Source organism: Ipomoea nil, unplaced genomic scaffold (assembly GCF_001879475.1).
Source record: "Ipomoea nil cultivar Tokyo-kokei standard unplaced genomic scaffold, Asagao_1.1 scaffold2653, whole genome shotgun sequence".
NCBI classification, from domain to species: domain Eukaryota; kingdom Viridiplantae; phylum Streptophyta; class Magnoliopsida; order Solanales; family Convolvulaceae; genus Ipomoea; species Ipomoea nil.
The window spans coordinates 791,693-808,925 of record NW_017619081.1 but is presented as its reverse complement, the minus strand read 5'-3'; the positions used below and the strand labels follow the sequence as shown (position 1 = coordinate 808,925).

General features: G+C 33.9%; 1 protein-coding gene across 2 annotated transcripts; it reads right to left on the bottom strand.

The window, feature by feature from the left end:
• Positions 1-3,903: 3,903 nt before the first annotated feature.
• On the bottom strand, positions 3,904-10,089 carry LOC109154828 (probable alpha,alpha-trehalose-phosphate synthase [UDP-forming] 9). Of its 2 annotated transcripts, none has more exons than XM_019302571.1 (4): positions 9,885-10,089; positions 5,182-7,259; positions 4,771-5,038; positions 3,904-4,362 (listed from the first exon to the last, which is right to left on the bottom strand). In XM_019302571.1, exons 2-4 carry the CDS (start codon positions 7,143-7,145, stop codon positions 4,039-4,041), a joined length of 2,556 nt encoding a protein of 851 aa, XP_019158116.1. In that variant the 5' UTR covers positions 7,146-7,259; positions 9,885-10,089; the 3' UTR covers positions 3,904-4,038. The 2 variants fall into 2 exon arrangements, with proteins under 2 accessions (XP_019158116.1, XP_019158117.1); XM_019302572.1 differs by having other exon boundaries at positions 5,182-7,250.
• Between the last annotated feature and the right edge of the window lie 7,144 nt (positions 10,090-17,233).

Below are 17,233 nucleotides of genomic sequence, written 5' to 3'. Positions count from 1 at the left end.
CTGGGCAATTTAGAAGACAATGGAAAAGTGCCTCTTCTGAACTCTGATATGAAATTCAATTCAGTTGATAGGCTACCCTCTGAGAAATCTCTTAATCCACTGATGTAAGATCGTGGGTTCTCAAGACGGTAATATTGTCGATGCACCAAAAGATGGAGATGAATACCCAGGTGATGTGCAGAACTTCTGAGATAATCTTGTATATAGTCGGCCAGATCATTGAGGTAGTATTTAAAGAAGCTTTAAGGCCCTTCAAGGAGTTTAGCTTCCAATTTGTAATACAGTTTGCGATTCAAATTTTCTGCATTGTTAGAAAAATTGTTTCTATGCCTGACTATAAGAAATGGCTTACCATTTCACTGATCTTTGATGTAATCCCTTCATGTTATGACTTAATGAATTAAGTACTTTATTTCAAAAAAAAAAAAAAAAAGTAAGAGCAAGTAATTTAATGAAAACCAATGATGAGCTAGCTGATCACTTTGGCATATATAAACAAACAAACAGGTAGATCAGAGATGACACCAACGAAGTGCATATGAGATGAAATTAAGGAAAGAATAATGTTCTGTCAAAAAAGAAAGAAAAAATAATGTTGAAATTTCCTAAATGCATGCATGCATTTATTATCTGTCTTATGCTTTAAACAATGCAGAAAATCTGTCTGATATGAATTCACACACACTTAATGCATATTATATAAAGACACTTTCATAGCTTCTGTAGCTGGAGGAGTAGCCATCTATAAACTAGAGAGCGAGGGAATTGATGGTTATCACCTTCATAGCTGCTGTAGCTCTCTTCTTCTCCTTCCAGGGGTAAAAGACGGCGACAGAACAGAGGGCAATGAGAAATCTCAACGGTGTCATTGGTCCTGGCCGGCCTGCTTTGCTTTATTATTTTGAAATCGCCGCCGCATAAGGCAGAAGAGAGACGACGCCAAGACACTAGTGCCGCCGGAATTTTTCAATAGCCAGAACAGAGGCTTCTTCCCCTTCTCCACTGCAGCGCCGATGAAGAAGAAGCATTAGCAGCAGGATCAGGATGCAACAATGGAAGTCAGCGAACAGCATCCTGAGGCGAGTGATACCCTTCCATCTCTGCGTCCCAAGGAGACCGCCCATGTCGTCCATTCATGAAAATGCATTCTGAACAAGGGATCTACAAGGCTTGGTGCGCCTGATATGAAACTAGTCGTCGTGCGTTTAACAATGTCCTCCATTTTCGGGCATTGTTTATTGTAGAAGTTCGGAATCAGGTTTTGTGCACTGCCAACTTCAAACACGAAAAGGAAGAAGACCAAATGAAGAAGAAAAACTGAGAGAGTTCTGGGATTAACCATTTTATGAATCATTCAGAAGGGTATGATTGGAATGGGTTTTGCTTTGTTTGGTGCAGGTTGGAAGTGGTGGGGAAGATGGCAGGTTGGCAGGTACTAGTCCTTTAAATAGGAGCGGAAGCCATGCAAGAATCCTTTGAATTATTAATCATCATAGACCTGGAGCAATCATCCTATATGAAACAAACTAGAAGAGAAAGAAACTCAGTGAAGACGCCACATAAACCTAAGCTAAATGTGCAAGAAGAGAAACAATGGAGTTTTGGGCTGTCCATTGCGTGTAATGTATACATATATTCTACCCAAATCATGAAGAAGAAACACAGCAGAGAAAATGACCATTTTAGCCCTTCACTAACGGTCATCTAACTCTTAGTTAACGGAAGGACCAATGGTGGAACAATTCTGATAGTCAAGGGTTTATTTCGTCCAAATTAAAAGACGAGGACTAAATTTGGAAAATTACAATAGTCAGAGGACTATTACTGGAATTAAGTCTTTGTGTATTATACATGTTCAACTTGTATTTTATATAAGTTATATGGGCCGGACAAAAAATAAGACGGACAAAAATTTTGTATGCCCAACATGTCCAAAATATGGGTTAAACCAGCCCAACCTATTGTGTTGGGCTTTTATTGACATTCTACCGTCTAGCATTTCTTTTTTGCTCTTGAATTTTTGGCAAATTATTTGGTCCACATGGACCATAACAAAAAATACATTTTTAATATACTAAATATATATTATTTTTGTGTATATTGTATAATGTACACTCAGTATAAAATTAATATACATTATTTTTGTACTAAATGTATATTATTTTACAGTATACAAAATATGGTGCACACAACTTGTGTGGACCATGGTCCACACAATAATGATTGTGAATTTTCCTCTCCAATCATTTTTATTCTGATGTGACTTTCTTTCATTTTCTTTTTTTTGGTGAATTTGACCTGTGCCAAGACAGGGAGAATTTGACTGTGACTTTCTTTCATTTTTTTCATAAACTGGTTGACTCACCACTAGTTAAAAATGAAATTTAGTTGTCTAATTAAATAATGCCACAAAATTGAAAATGAAAGATGAAATAATATAAGTGATGTATAGCATTACTCATTCGCAAATTATGCATCAATCAAACAATAGAATTCAATAACTTGAAAGAAATTGGAGGTGAATTGAAAGTTCAAGATTTAACATTTTGTTGGCTGACGAGAGAGAAATAAAAAGGGATTTGCATTGCTAAATGAATTAGAACTTGAACACATAACGTTTGGGGTACTAAATGTGAAAATTGGCCTAATAGTCAGAGAGATAATATTGTGCATCCTTGGTATATCATTAACCAAGCTTAAATATCTAATTTAATTTATTTATTTTTGTTAAAACATCATATTAGTTTGTGTTAAAACATCTTAATTGGCTATTCTTTATTTGAAATTAGTGACATATTTAAACTTGATTGAATACTAAATGAGAAAATACTATATGTACTCATATTATCTACTCCACACATTTACAGGGGCTCACATAAAGAAAATTACATATCAGCGACCGTCACATCAGGGAGCATAATTTGGGAGTATATATAGTAGGACTCTACTAAATGATGCAATATCTTATCTTAGTGATATAAAATATAGTTTAAAAAAAAAACTAAATATGAAAGAGATAAGGATCAGATAGACTATCCAATTATATATCAAAGTGTAATTAAATCTCTAAACTAAAAAAAAAATTCTCTAATTATACCTTCAAACTTGTTAAAATTACAATTAACCTATTTAACTATGTCATGTAGATTAATAGTTTTTATAAAAATAAAAATAATTATATTAATTTAAAAAAAAAAAAAAAGAATGAGAACAATCTACCATGGACAAAGAAGCCGACGACTTCTCCGTAGCAAAAAGTTTTTTTTTTTTTAAAAAAGTTAATTATTATTTTTAATTTATGAATAAGATTTCATGTAATATACCATGCAAGCAAAATAGACGATTACCTTATAACCTATTGAATATGGTAATTACACAATTTTAACAAGTTAATTATCAAATTAGAATTATTTTTAATTTGAGAGTCTAATTGCACTTTGGCATATAATTAGAAAGCCTACTTACTTACCCTATATTATGTATTATTAACCTATAAATTATGGAATATCTATTTATTAATTAGTAACCTATGTACTTATAACGTCTCCCAAAAGGTTGAATCTCCAATCTCAAGGGCCCCCCAAACCTTGCCCAACGGAGCATTTGGAAAGATGTAAATCACGGTGCTCAATGACTCAACAGATAGGGCCAATTACCGGCGCGCACAAGGGTTCTGTCTATTTTGAACATAATCCTCACACTACTGCTGCCAAGGTTCGAACATTGATCTCTCCTTCCAAATACTGCATAGGCATTGAGCTAAACCCGTGCAGGTTATGTACTTATATAACTTAATAGATGGAGTGGTATATGAGTAAATGAGCAAGAAGCAAGAAGAGGCAGCATGATCTGAAAAGGTTAATAATTTGCGCCAATCTATCTATGTTATGCTATGCACCAAAGTAAATAAGAGTAATGTAAAGAAGATTGACGATAGAAGTTGTGTTGTTTCTCACCCACATAAAACCCCAAAAACGGAAAGAATGTACATCTGACCTTTTGATCCTCTGGGCGCCCCAAAACTCCAACCTAAACCCCTCATACAACGCTGTCAAAAGCCACTTGGAATTGGACACTCTGCATTGGCTTTGGACTTGATACATTGGCAAGCCCTCGCAGCATCCTCACCACGTCAGCTGTGTCGTCGAGGTAATACCTGGCTCTGCTTGGTTTTTGTCCCACCGTGCAAGCAAAGATTTCGGGAGCAAGTTTGAGCGACAGACTGGAAACACAGTTCACTATGCTCTCGAACATGTCCTCGTCTGATCTATCGTCTCCCACGCACATCACAAAATCTGGTGGCTTCCCACTCTTCACCATTGCTGATAGAACCTTCTCCGCAACTAACCCTTTGGTCACTCCCTGCATGTCCCCCAGTCGGTCATAACAAGTTTTAAAGCCATGCACATTGTTGAGCATATATATATATATATATATATATATATATATATATATATATATATACACACACACACACACACACACACTACAGCATTAATGCACACAATCTACCCCGTAGTTCGCAAGTTCTCACTTAAGGGGTGGTTCTCATTTGAACACAAACCTATATGTATGTGTGTGTGTGTATGTCTAATCTCAATATCAGCTTAAGCTTGCATTTTAAGTAAGGTGGAGCAATCTTTCAATTTAGTATTAGATCCAGACAAAAGGTCGTGACTATCAATTTTAACTTTTACACTTCCTTCAATTCACCACAATACAGAAAAATGAAGAGATGTGGGCAGGGGAAGGGGGGAGAAAAATCCTTACTTGTGGTTTGACTTCGACGATATGCTGGCCTCTCTTAACGACAGCAGGTTCATTTGCAAGAACATTTTCCAAATGATCAAGCATTTCCTTCGCCTGGCAAGAGCCGAAGTCGGGGTCTGCATCCTGGTGGTGCCAAACCAAGGCGGTCTCTTTAGTTTCGATAAAAGAGCCGTCAGTTGCATCGGTATATTGTTTCATTACAGGCTCAACAATTCCTTTCCATTGAATATCAGCATCCATGCATTCCCAGTTGGATGCTTTACTCCACCTATGGCAAGAAAGAACCAGGGATCTAGTTTACACGGGTGTAGATAAGGAAAGGAAGCTGAATATAGCAATATAGCAATATAGATTAGAATTTACACGAATATCCAAACCATGGTGTACATATACAAATTCTTTAATTCATACCTTATAAAGTAACCATGTTCAGCAGCTAGTCCAACCCTCTCACATGGTGCTAGCCATTCATTCAATTGATTTCTTCCTCTGCCGCTAACAATGAACACCGTGTTCTTGGGATCATTGGACAGAGCATTCAGGAATGTTATAACTTCTACACTAGGAGATTTAACAATAGTTGATTCCGGTACGATAGTACCATCATAGTCCAAGAATATCACCCTCCTGTTTGTCCTTCTGTATGATGAAACTATGTGTTCGATTGACAACTTTCTAAAACTTGGAGAAAGTGAAATGACTTTGAAACCAAGGCCCAAGCCAATACCCCAGCAACGCTTATTATAATGATCCTGAGTGGCCCTTTCCAGGTCCTGCACAAAGCTGCGGGCCCAATATGCAACGTCATGTGAGCTAACATACCGGTAGTGTTTTTCGTGACGCAGTCGCTTCTCAGAATCAGTCATGGTGATGGCAACATCAAGTGCCTCTGCCACAGCTTCTATATCCCATGGGTTCACCCTAATTGCTCCACTCAAAGATGGTGAACAGCCAATAAACTCTGACACAACAAGCATGCTAGTCCGAGGAGAATCAGTTTCAATTCCCATGGCCTCATCCATACCAGGTGAGCCCTGCCTGCAGACAATATACTTGTAAGGTACCAAGTTCATCCCATCCCTCACTGCATTAACTATGCAACATTCAGCAACAGCATAATAGGCAGCCTTCTCATAGTGAGCAACAGGTCGATCAATCAAGATTACAGGCTCATAGCCAGGGGAACCATAACGTTGATTGACTCTTCTAACAGTTAAATATGTCTCCCTCTTTGCTTCCTGAACATCTTTCCCAGAGCCCCGAGCAGGATTCACAATTTGGACAAGAACAATCTTACCTTGCAGCTCTGGACGTTGTTGCAATAGTAGTTCAAATGATAGCATTTTCAGACTGATACCTTTAAATATGTCCATATCATCAACACCAAGAATGACTATTTTCCCTTTAAACTGCTCTTGAACTTCTTTGACCTTGTCAAATGTGGAGGAAAGATTTAACATAGACACCAGTCTGCCCATATGTACACCTACAGGCATAATTTTTACATAGACAGTGCGACCAAAGTAATCAAGTCCAATGTGTCCTCGTCTGGATTCATAGTCCAGGCCTAACATTCTACTGCAGCAAGACAGAAAATGGCGGGCATAATCAAAAGTATGAAAACCGATTAGATCACAGTTAAGCAATCCTTTTAGAATTTCATCCCTAACTGGCAAAGTTCGGTATATTTCTGATGAAGGAAATGGGCTGTGTAGAAAGAACCCTAGCTTGACACGATGGTAACGCTTCCGCAGAAATGTTGGGAGAACCATAAGGTGATAATCATGAACCCAGATATAATCATCCTCGGGGTTAACTACTTCCATAACTTTATCAGCAAACAATTTGTTGGCAGATACATACGCCTGCCAAAGATGACGATCAAATCGATCTGCATGGTCTGGGCACATGGGTAGCATGTAATGGAAAAGAGGCCACAGTTGTTGCTTACAGAAACCATAATAGAAGTTTTTATGGATGTCAGGGGGTATAAAAGTTGGTACACACTTGAACTCATCCAGTAGTCTCTGTGCCACTTCCTCTTGTTCACTAGCATCTATGTCAACCTTGAGGGAACCAACATATATGACCTCAGATTCAGGAGAAAACCCATCCTTTAATTGCAAGAGAAGTGAATCTTCATCTAAACTAAAACACCATTTTGAAGTTCCTTCATCCCTTTGTGCATGCAAAGGCAGCATATTTGCCACTATGATTTTTCGTTCTTGACAAGTGGATGACATACTGTCTGAGTCACCATCAGAGATGATTCCTGGAACAGTCATCAGTCGAGGAAGAGATCTAGGAGTTTGAGGGACATCGAGTATTTCTTCAGAGGCCAGGTCCAAGACATTTGAAGAAGATCTAGACGCCATAACTGGTAACTGAATTTGTAACTTAATCAATAAAGAACTGACCGATCATAGAAAACAGTGTTCAAATTGTTGGTTCGATCAGTCATGAAATTAATAACCTCCAGCCTCTCCAGCCTACAAGATGCAAAATGCATTAATGCAATTTTACCAATATTTCCCAACAAATTGGACAAACATAAAATAACATTGGCCTGAGATATCATCAAAACATCAAAATTTGTGAAAAATGTAAAAAAGAAACAAGTAAATGATACTACCAATAAAAATCAACATCAAGGATAAACAAATTAAAATTTTCAAAAGTTTCTAGCTTGGGAAGAGAAACATGCATTGTGATTTGATGTCAATAGGGAATTATATGCACATATTCAATTATATCTACAGCCCAAAGGACATTCTAAGAAAGCCCACATGATCAGGCCAGAATGAAGAGGCTAAGTGAGAATTGAGTTATTTGACATCAACCATTTTGATGATCACGATTATGAAGGTACGATTTCAACCATTTAGGTCAACTATCAGTTGGAAATTCCAAGAGAGCAAACATTGTGGGAGATAAGGTGACAGTTTTCCACTGAGTGTAAACTATAAATATATGGCAATCTAACATTAAAAAGAAATAGTTTGAAGTATTGAATCAATTTTAACTCAGAAACACAGTTGAATACCTACCAAATAGTCGAGCAATAAAAGTAATTGCATATATGTGTCAGTGGGTCTTCATATATTGCTTATTAAGCCAAAAGGAAGACAAGAGAAAGAGTCTTGATCCAATGCACCCTAAGGAAGATAAAATGTGCCACGGAATAGAGAGAAAAAATTCCAACAAAAGCAACAAGGTATAATGATGTGGCAGGTAAGGTTAATACAAAAAGAGATTTCAGATGAACCCTGAAGTTATTCTATCTCACAAAATAACAAGCCCCTGCCCCCTATATTCGCCTCAATTGAACATTTAGTTTATTCCCAACAATGTATAAAAAACTGCTACAAATAAGCAAAAGTGAAAAGCTATGCATTCTCAGAGACTCCCATCAAAACCTCAGGGATTTGGTTACAATGACTTTAAAATATGACCTCAGGGATTTGGTTGCATCAAAACCTGAATTTTCTGAAAATAAATTTATCCAGTTGCTAAACAGAAACAAGGACAATGACATGATCAATTTTTGGAGAAGTGGGTAAAAACACAAGTTGGAAGATATTGCTTTCTGGCTTAAGAAAGTGGGAATCTAGTGGAGTATTTTTTATTTTTATTTTTTCCTTTTCTTGAAGCAAAATATTATAAATAGCTAGGAATAGTTATGCATATTTATTTTCTATGAACTTCCAACAGATACGACAAAATCATAACTAGTCAGGCGTATTATGCAAAAATCCGATGATCACGACAAATTACTATGATTAACCAGCAAGTATGAAGCAGCTCTAAAGCACTTAGGTCCATTTTAACAAAATTATAATGCATGAAACAACTTGTGTCTTGTGACTAGCAGGTAAGGATGGTGCAGCAAGGCAAAGGGTGAAAATCTCGTGCACATAATACCTTTTCAACAAAAATCCAATTACATGATCAGATACATGATTACAAATATGGAGTAAATCTGAGTCATTTGAATTTTTTCTTTTTCTTTTCCCGAAAGGCAAAATAACCAAAAGCAACAAAGTATCACTAGCTATGAAGTAGTGCACATGACATCATACTGTAATGGTATAACCAACCAGGGAAGTGTGATGCAACTCATTAATTTCCTTTCCAGCAAAAAAATTAATCAACCATGGCCATATTCGTGATTGCCAGGCAAGAATGGCTCAAATAGCAGTAACTTTTTTCTTTTCGGGAAAACACCAAAAACTACAAAATAATGACTAGCTGTACAAGGATATGCAGGGTCTCCGGTCTCGTGCTATCCAGCAAAAATCTCAAACTACATAATATTTTTCATGTAAACACAAACAAAAATATCTTCTTCTTCTTTTTTTTTTTTTTTCAAATAAAAATTGTTTCAAATGAATGCCATTATCAGGAAAAAAAAAAAAAAAAAAGCACAGTGAAAACATTTAATACCAGTAAAGGAAAAACAGGTCTTCAGTTACTTTATTAACATGACATTTCATCCATGGTCAACCAAATTCATAACCTAATTTGAATACATTAATAATTTAAACACCAGTAGTACCACTCGAAAATTTCCTGATATTTTATCATTTCTCCTAAAACTTATTTACCCAAAATTTGATCATACCTCCTGAAATACACGAAAACTCTCCCAGAAGAATCAAAGAAAAATACCAACAAAAAGAGAGCAGTAAGCAAAAGACATCCGCCACTTTCCAAGTTAATTCACTACAACCATTACGCAAACTAACAGGCAGTAAAAAACTAGCTAAAAACGAGAGAAAAAAAAAAAAAAAAAAAAAAAAAAGCTCAGAAAGCTTTATAAGAAGAACCAAAGACGATCGAAGAGAAATGAAGAAAAGCTCTTCCATCTTTTTTAAGAAAAATTTGAAAAGTTAATTACAAACAAATCAAATTTCAAGCCACGCTATTCATCATACAAAAACAATCATAATTCAATCATCACATTCTGCAAAAAACAAAACGAACTAAAACCATTCCAATCTCAAGCTTCTAACAATTCAAATAATTTTCCTCTCCAGAACACAAGACGATAAACAGAAACAATGCAGAAACCGAACAAAAAAAAAAAGATAAAACAGAGAGATAGGAGGTTATACATGCAGGACTTCCCAGCGAGATTGCGGCGATCGGAAAACGCAAACAAACAAACCAAAAAAAAAAAAAAAAAACTAAAAAAAAACTGATGATTTCACTAGGCAATGACGTGTCTACGTAATCGAGCGAGTGAGGGAGAGATGTTTCAACGGAAGAAAATATGGAGAGAGAGAGAGAGAGAGAGAGGGGGGGAGAGAGAGAAATCAGTATATGCGAGAAGGGATGGGAGCACTGAGAAGGATATAGTTTCTCTAGAGAGAGAAAACAGCGATAGTGCAAAGCTAAATGACACTTTTATCCAGTAATGACCTGTTTGATGGGGTGTAGTTATAATTCAACTATAGTCTAATTCTAATTCTTTGTGGAGCAGTAAAAGACCTTTGAGCGATATAATTGTGACCGGTGTTACAAAAATCTCGTTTAGGCATCAAATAATTGACGCCTAGGCGATAGACGCTGATCGACTAGGTCGCTTAAGCGTCGCCTAAACACTGACCGCCTAGGTCTCTTAGGTGCCGACTAAGCCTTCAAAACACCGACTAAGTCGTCTAGTTGGCCGATTAACTATTGTTTCATTATTTTTTAAATGAGTTATTTTACCCAAGACGACATCGCTTTAAATGAAATAATCCTAAATTGGTCTCTGATATTTTTAAAGTTAATATTTAATATTTTAGTATTAACTATTAACGTATTAAATAATTTATAATTATTAAGTTTTAAAAAATTTAAAAATTTTAAACAAAATTTTTAAAAAATTAAAAATAAAATAAAAAATACACGGGTGCCTGAGCTAATTAATCGTTGCGTAGGCACCCTAGGCGCTAGGCGCCCCCGAGTGCTCGAGAAGCACTTAACAATTTTTTTCAACCATGACTGTGACTCTCTTAAATAGGAAGTTACAGGTCTGAACTCTAGTGTGGGACATTAACTCTTTGTGGAGCACAATTATATTGTTTAGTTGGAGGGAATCGCAATTTATTATTCCTATCTCCGTCTCATTTCATGTGTTTGATTCGGTTAACGTGATTTGACTGTAGTTATTTTTAATTAAAAAAAAAGAGTTTATTTGACCAATAAATAGTAAATAGGACAAATAAAATGGAACAGAGAGAATATTATCAAAAGCATTATAATATTTTCTTTTTCAATCCCCATAAATTCTATTCCTGTCTATCTAATTTGAATCCCTATTAATTTCACTTTATTCTTTACTCGAAGTTACAATTCATTTCTTCTCTTCAAACCAAACGCATAGCAAAGGTGCAAGCTTTGATCCGTGAAGTACGGCACCTCATTGCATTGAGAAGCGGGGTATAAAGGTAAATTGAGTGGTTCGCGGTGTCGTTTTTAACTGCAAGGGGAGAAACGGATAGAGTCGACCACACTTTACCGCAGTCGGTTTTATCCCGGTTTCGATTTTTTTATTACGTATATGCCCTTAAGGATAAACTTTTGTAATAATAATAATAATATTCCCACGATATTTCATTGCGGTTCAGATATTTTACCTCATTTGTTAAAATCTTATCCGTCTTAATAATAATTACTCACTACTCAAATCTCAAATAAGATACATTGCACAATTAAATAATATTTAATGATACAAATTATAATAATATTTATTAGATATTTCATTGCAGTTCAGATATTATTTTTTCATTTTATGGATATTATGGTCTATGATATAAATATAAAATGAATATCTTTGCTATTTTTTTAGATTTAATAATAAAATTTTTAAAAAAGTTTTTTTCCTAAGGTTTTATTTTCTTAAAAAAAAATTATATTAATACGCATGTCTAACGGGCTTAAACAGGTTAGCATGACATATCATGTCTTGTGAACACAAAATTTACAAAATGAATATGTTTATCGTGTCCACTTGTTTAACTCGTTTCAAAATCGTGCTCATGTTTAAAACTCTAATCCATTAACTTTAATGTGTCGTGTTCGTGTTCAGTCTTATCATATTTATATGTTGTTATCATATCAACTAATTAACGAACCTATTTATATGAATTGTAAAGTCTAGTGCAAACTCAAGCTCCGGCCTCCCGCTTGAACCTATTTCTTTGTGTTTCAACAGGTTGAGAAAGTATATATGAACAGATACTACATTGTAACAGAGTTAGTAGTACTTAAAAAAATAGTGTTATTTTTTAATAAAATGTCAAAAGAATTTCAAATAGATAAGATTGTTAGTAGTATTTAAAAAAATAGTGTTATTTTTTAATAAAATGTCAAAAGAATTTCAAATAGATAAGATTGTTTATTGAGAGAGATGTACAATGTTTTTTTTTTTTTTTTTTTTGAAAGACGTACAATGTTATTATACTTAATTAAATTGAATAATTTCCTTTTTTCAAAATTTTATTTATGTATGATGTGACATTAGTACTACATAATTAACTTGTGATAATGTTGATTAATTCATAAATCACAAATAATTAATAAATGTAAAATATCTGCGAAATATATTACATATTACATTAACATATAAAATATTTGATAATTTGATCCGAATAATAATATATTTTAAAAATTCAATTAGCGACATTAATTTAGATATTTTATGAAGAAAAAAAAGTTCAACTGTGGTCATTCAATTATAATTACATTGTCATGATTATAGTAATATTAATTAAATTATGTGTTTACAATTTTAAAATGTAAATAAAATGATTATATTATATATATATAAAAGATGAATTTACCTTTAAATTGATTATTGAATTTATATAATTTTTAGGTATGTAAATTGATTAATCTTTTCACAAATTAATACGGAGTAAATGATTAAAAAACAGCACTTTCTATTTAATTTGTACATCCAAAAAGAGTAAATATTAAACCTATATATTATTTTTAATTAAAGCTACAAATAAATGTTGCTACACTACAAGATATATGGCATGAAAGGGTTGGTATGGTTCACCTAACTTGAATTGCATTTTGTCCCATATCTAAAGAGTTCCATTAGTGTTATAAATAAACAACATTATCCATGTGAACAGTCTTCTTTTTGTTCTGCATAATGGATAAGGTGTGCTGTTTCTCTATTGGTTTTCATTTTCTCTTTTTCCATTTAGAATAGTTGAACACACACACACATTGAATACTATTGACTCTATTACAAGGTAGTATATGTTTTAGGAATAATGTTCAAATTGGCCACTGAACAAAAAAAAAAGTGCAATTAAGCTACTGAACACTTCAAATGTATGCAATTTCACATGATAGCAGGTTACCATCAATTTTAGCAGGTTATCTTCTTACGTGGCAGCTGCGTTGACATTTTTAATATTAATTTCTTTTTAAAAGAATTAAAAAAAAACGACGGGGTGGCCGGTTTATTTTTATTTTTTATTTAATTTTTTTTTTATTTTTTTAAAAAATTTATTATTAAAATTTATTTAAAATTATTTAAAATTTATTAAAAATGTCAACTCAGCTGCCACGTAAGCAGGTAACCTGCTAAAATTGATGGTAATAACCTGCTATTCGGTGAAATTGTATATATTTGGAATGTTCAGTGACTTAATTGTATTTTTTTTGTTCAGTGGTCTAATTGCATTTTCACGTTACGTTCAGTAGTCAATTTGAACATTATTCCTATGTTTTATACTTTCTTTAACTACTATAGTCCAAAGATCAGAGTCAATACCCACTACCGGGGTTCGATTCTGTGACCTTCTTCAAAAGGAGTTATAGAGATGTTATATGAGCACAATATGCTTGGCAATTGAACATATATATAGATGATATTAAACACACAATATATAAACATTATATTATTATATATAGAAATTTAAAGTAATTATTAAGTTGGATTTTTTTTTTTGGGGATGGGGGGTGGGGGTTACCCAGTAAAGCTGGTGCCTTCAACTATAGCTCACAGCACCGCTCCTCTTCAAAGCACAGGGCGTCACGGATCTCCAGCGGCGGCTCACGGAACTCCATCTACTCGTAGTGCCTCCTCGGTGCTTCTTTCGCCAACAAATCAGCCACCACATTCTTATTAAGTTGGATTTTTAGTTGTGAAAAAATATGCACGTGATTCAATATGATATCGGAACCAACCGAATGCAAAGTTCATGCAATCGTTATGCTATGGATCCGTGTCCAGCATGCATGCTGGACACGAGTAACAGTGCCGTTAGTGGCACTGTTATCTTCCACTTTTTTTTTTCTTTAATTTCAGACCGCTTCGTTATAGGAGTATATATTCATAATTTTATTACTATATGTTCAAAATTGTAAGTTCATAATGTCAGAGCTCTATGTTCATAATTCCATAACTGTACATTCATACTTCCATAACTGTACATTCATAATTCCGTAACTGTACATTCATAATTCAATAACTGTAACTTCATAATTTTCGAAGCTCTATGTTCATAATTTTAGAGCTCTATGTTCATAATTTTATCACTATATGTTCATATTGTAAGTTCATAATGTCAGAGCTCCGTGTTCATAATTCAATAACTGTACATTCATAATTGTATACTTGTACATTCATAATTTCGTAACTGTACATTCATAATTCAATAACTGTAAAATCATAATTTTTGAAGCTCCATGTTCACAATTTTAGAGCTCTATGTTCATAATTTTATCACTATATGTTCATAGTTGTAAGTTCATAATGTCAGAGCTCTGTGTTCATAATTTTATAACTTACATTCATAATTCCATAACTGTACATTCATAATTGCACAAACGAATAACGTCGTTAATGCCGTTAACGGCGAGACAAACTTTAAAACTGGAATGATGCGTTTTCCCTGAAAACGACATCGTTATGAACTCGTGTCGACAATGCATTGTGGACACGGGTTCAGGGCATAATTTGCGAAGTTCATGCTTTCCAACCAATTATTATAAGCTATGACTGGTCCCTCAAATTATTAGTTCTTGCATATATATATCCCAACCAATGAAATTAATATTTTTTAATATATATATATATATATATATATATATATATATATATATATATATATATATATATATATATAATCGCACTCAGGTGCGAATGCTTCGCCCATGAGCGAAATAGGAATTGATTCTGTCCGTTCACGTGTCCAGATCTAATGGATGAGAAACACTGATTTTTTAAAAAAAGCGCGGTGGCATTTTCGTAAAGAATTGAACATCGAAGTGCAAGTAAAATGTATTACAAGTGCATGTAAAATGTTTTATAGGTGCAAGTAAAAATTTACACTGAGCATCAATATTAAGTGCACCTATAGTTATAAGTAGTTGCACCTATAGTTCTAAGTAGTTGCACACATAGTTATAAGTAGTTGCACCTAGGTGCATGAATGTTTGCGAGTGGTTTTCAGGGGTATTACTACCCGCTGAACTCAGATCAATGAATGTTAACAAGGCGAAATTACATGCACTTATAGGTGAAAGTAGTTGCACCTATAGTCATAAGTAGTTGCACCTATAGTTATAAGCACACCCAGGTGCATGAATGTTTGCGGGAAGTGAATGCTAACAAGACAAAATTACATGCATTTATAGGTGAAAGTAAGTGCACTTGTAAGTGATTTTACTTGTACTTCGATGTTCAATTATTTACGAAAATGCCACCGCATTTTTTTTAAGCTATTAGATCTGGACATGTGTTGGGCGCTGATTCGTTCGCATATTCCTTCCTGGGCACTTATTCGCACCTGAGTGCATCCCTATATATATATATATATATATATATATATATATATATATATATATATACATAGGCGGGTTCAGGTGCGGCAGTGTCTTACGGTGCGGTTATTTCTTACGGTGCGGCAACACCAATAGTTCACCAAATATGCACCATCAACGTTAGGAAATACACCACACAAAACAGAGTAAACAGAGCCCTGCATCACCAAACACACACCATTATGTGTGAGTAAAAACACCATACACTGTTCGGAAATGCATCATTGGGGGTGGTGAGTTATATGGTGTGTTTTTTTGAGTCTGTGGTGTATTTTGTGATGTTTTATTACATTTCATTGGGGTGTGTTTTTATTACACTGTTGGTGCATATTGTTAACACTGTTGGTGTATTCTGGAATTTGACCGCACCGCCGCACCGTAAGACCCCGCCGCATATGAGCGCTCTTATATATATATATATATATATATATATATATATATATATATATATATATATATATATATATATATATATAAACCAAGCTAACAACAACTTATTAATTCATTTTCTTTCTTTTTGGTGACGAGAAAAACTGTAGTCACTATCCGAATGTGTACATTGGGTAAACTCCTCTCCTTCATAATAAGATGTAAATCACACAGGAGAGATAAATCGAACAAGAAAAACCCTATACGAGGGGCTTGACCTACAATGTGTTGGTAATAATCGAGCTCATGACCTACAGATACTAAAATCATGCTTCACTCACTCAATCACCCTTTTGGGTCTCATTAATTCATGGGGAAAATGTAGTTTTAGTTCCTCAATTGTTCCTTGCTAGCTGTTTTAGTCCCTAACTTTTAACCGTTGCAATATACACCCATAACTCTTCAAAAAGTTACAGTTTTAACCGTTGGAGCAATAAAATTATTAAACTCTATTAAATTTTACTTAATACATGAATATTGTAGTACTTTTTAATGTTTCTTCTTTAATCATATATTGTTTAATATTAATATTTTATTTATAAAATAAAAAAATATGAGTTTAACAGGATCATGTAGAAAAATAGGTACGATGTGCGACAATTGAAAAGCAAACACTTAGGGAAGAAGGTTGTCGAATCTATATTTTACAGATGAAATACCAAAATTGAAAATATTATAAAGAATCAAGATAATAAAATTTTAAATTATCCATGCATGTAATAAGTAAACTTGTAATAGAGTTCAATAGTTTTGTTGTTCTAGGGGTTAAAAATGTAACTTTTTTGAAGAGTTAGGGATATATATTGTTATGGTAAAATGTTAGGACTAAAATCGCTAACAATGAACAATTAAAGAACTAAAATTGTATTTTTCCCTTAATTCATTATTGATCTTATACAAAGACAATCATTTGGGAAAATGCCTACATGCATTTATATGCAAGTTGCAAGAGCTATATGAATAAACATTATATTAAATATTTTCAAAAAAAAAAAAAAACATTATATTAAATATTCAAAATTTTTAAAATTAATTTTTTTTAAAAAAAAATTGTTTAATTAATTAATTTTTTTTTTGAATGCTACTAGCTCTATTACATTGTAGTATCTGTTCATATACTTTCTCAACCTACTGAAACACAAAGAGCTAATAACGCCTCCACTGAGGCTCGAACTCACAACCTTCCACATGGAAGTCCAAC

Excerpts from the sequence above, each read along its gene's own strand:
- LOC109154828 (XM_019302571.1), bottom strand. The coding sequence starts at position 7,145 with ATGGCGTCTAGATCTTCTTCAAATGTCTTGGACCTGGCCTCTGAAGAA. Across the intron at positions 5,039-5,181 it reads GAACATGGTTACTTTATAAG|GTGGAGTAAAGCATCCAACT; the intron begins GTATGAATTAAA and ends TTCTTGCCATAG. Across the intron at positions 4,363-4,770 it reads TCGTCGAAGTCAAACCACAA|GGAGTGACCAAAGGGTTAGT; the intron begins GTAAGGATTTTT and ends GGGGACATGCAG.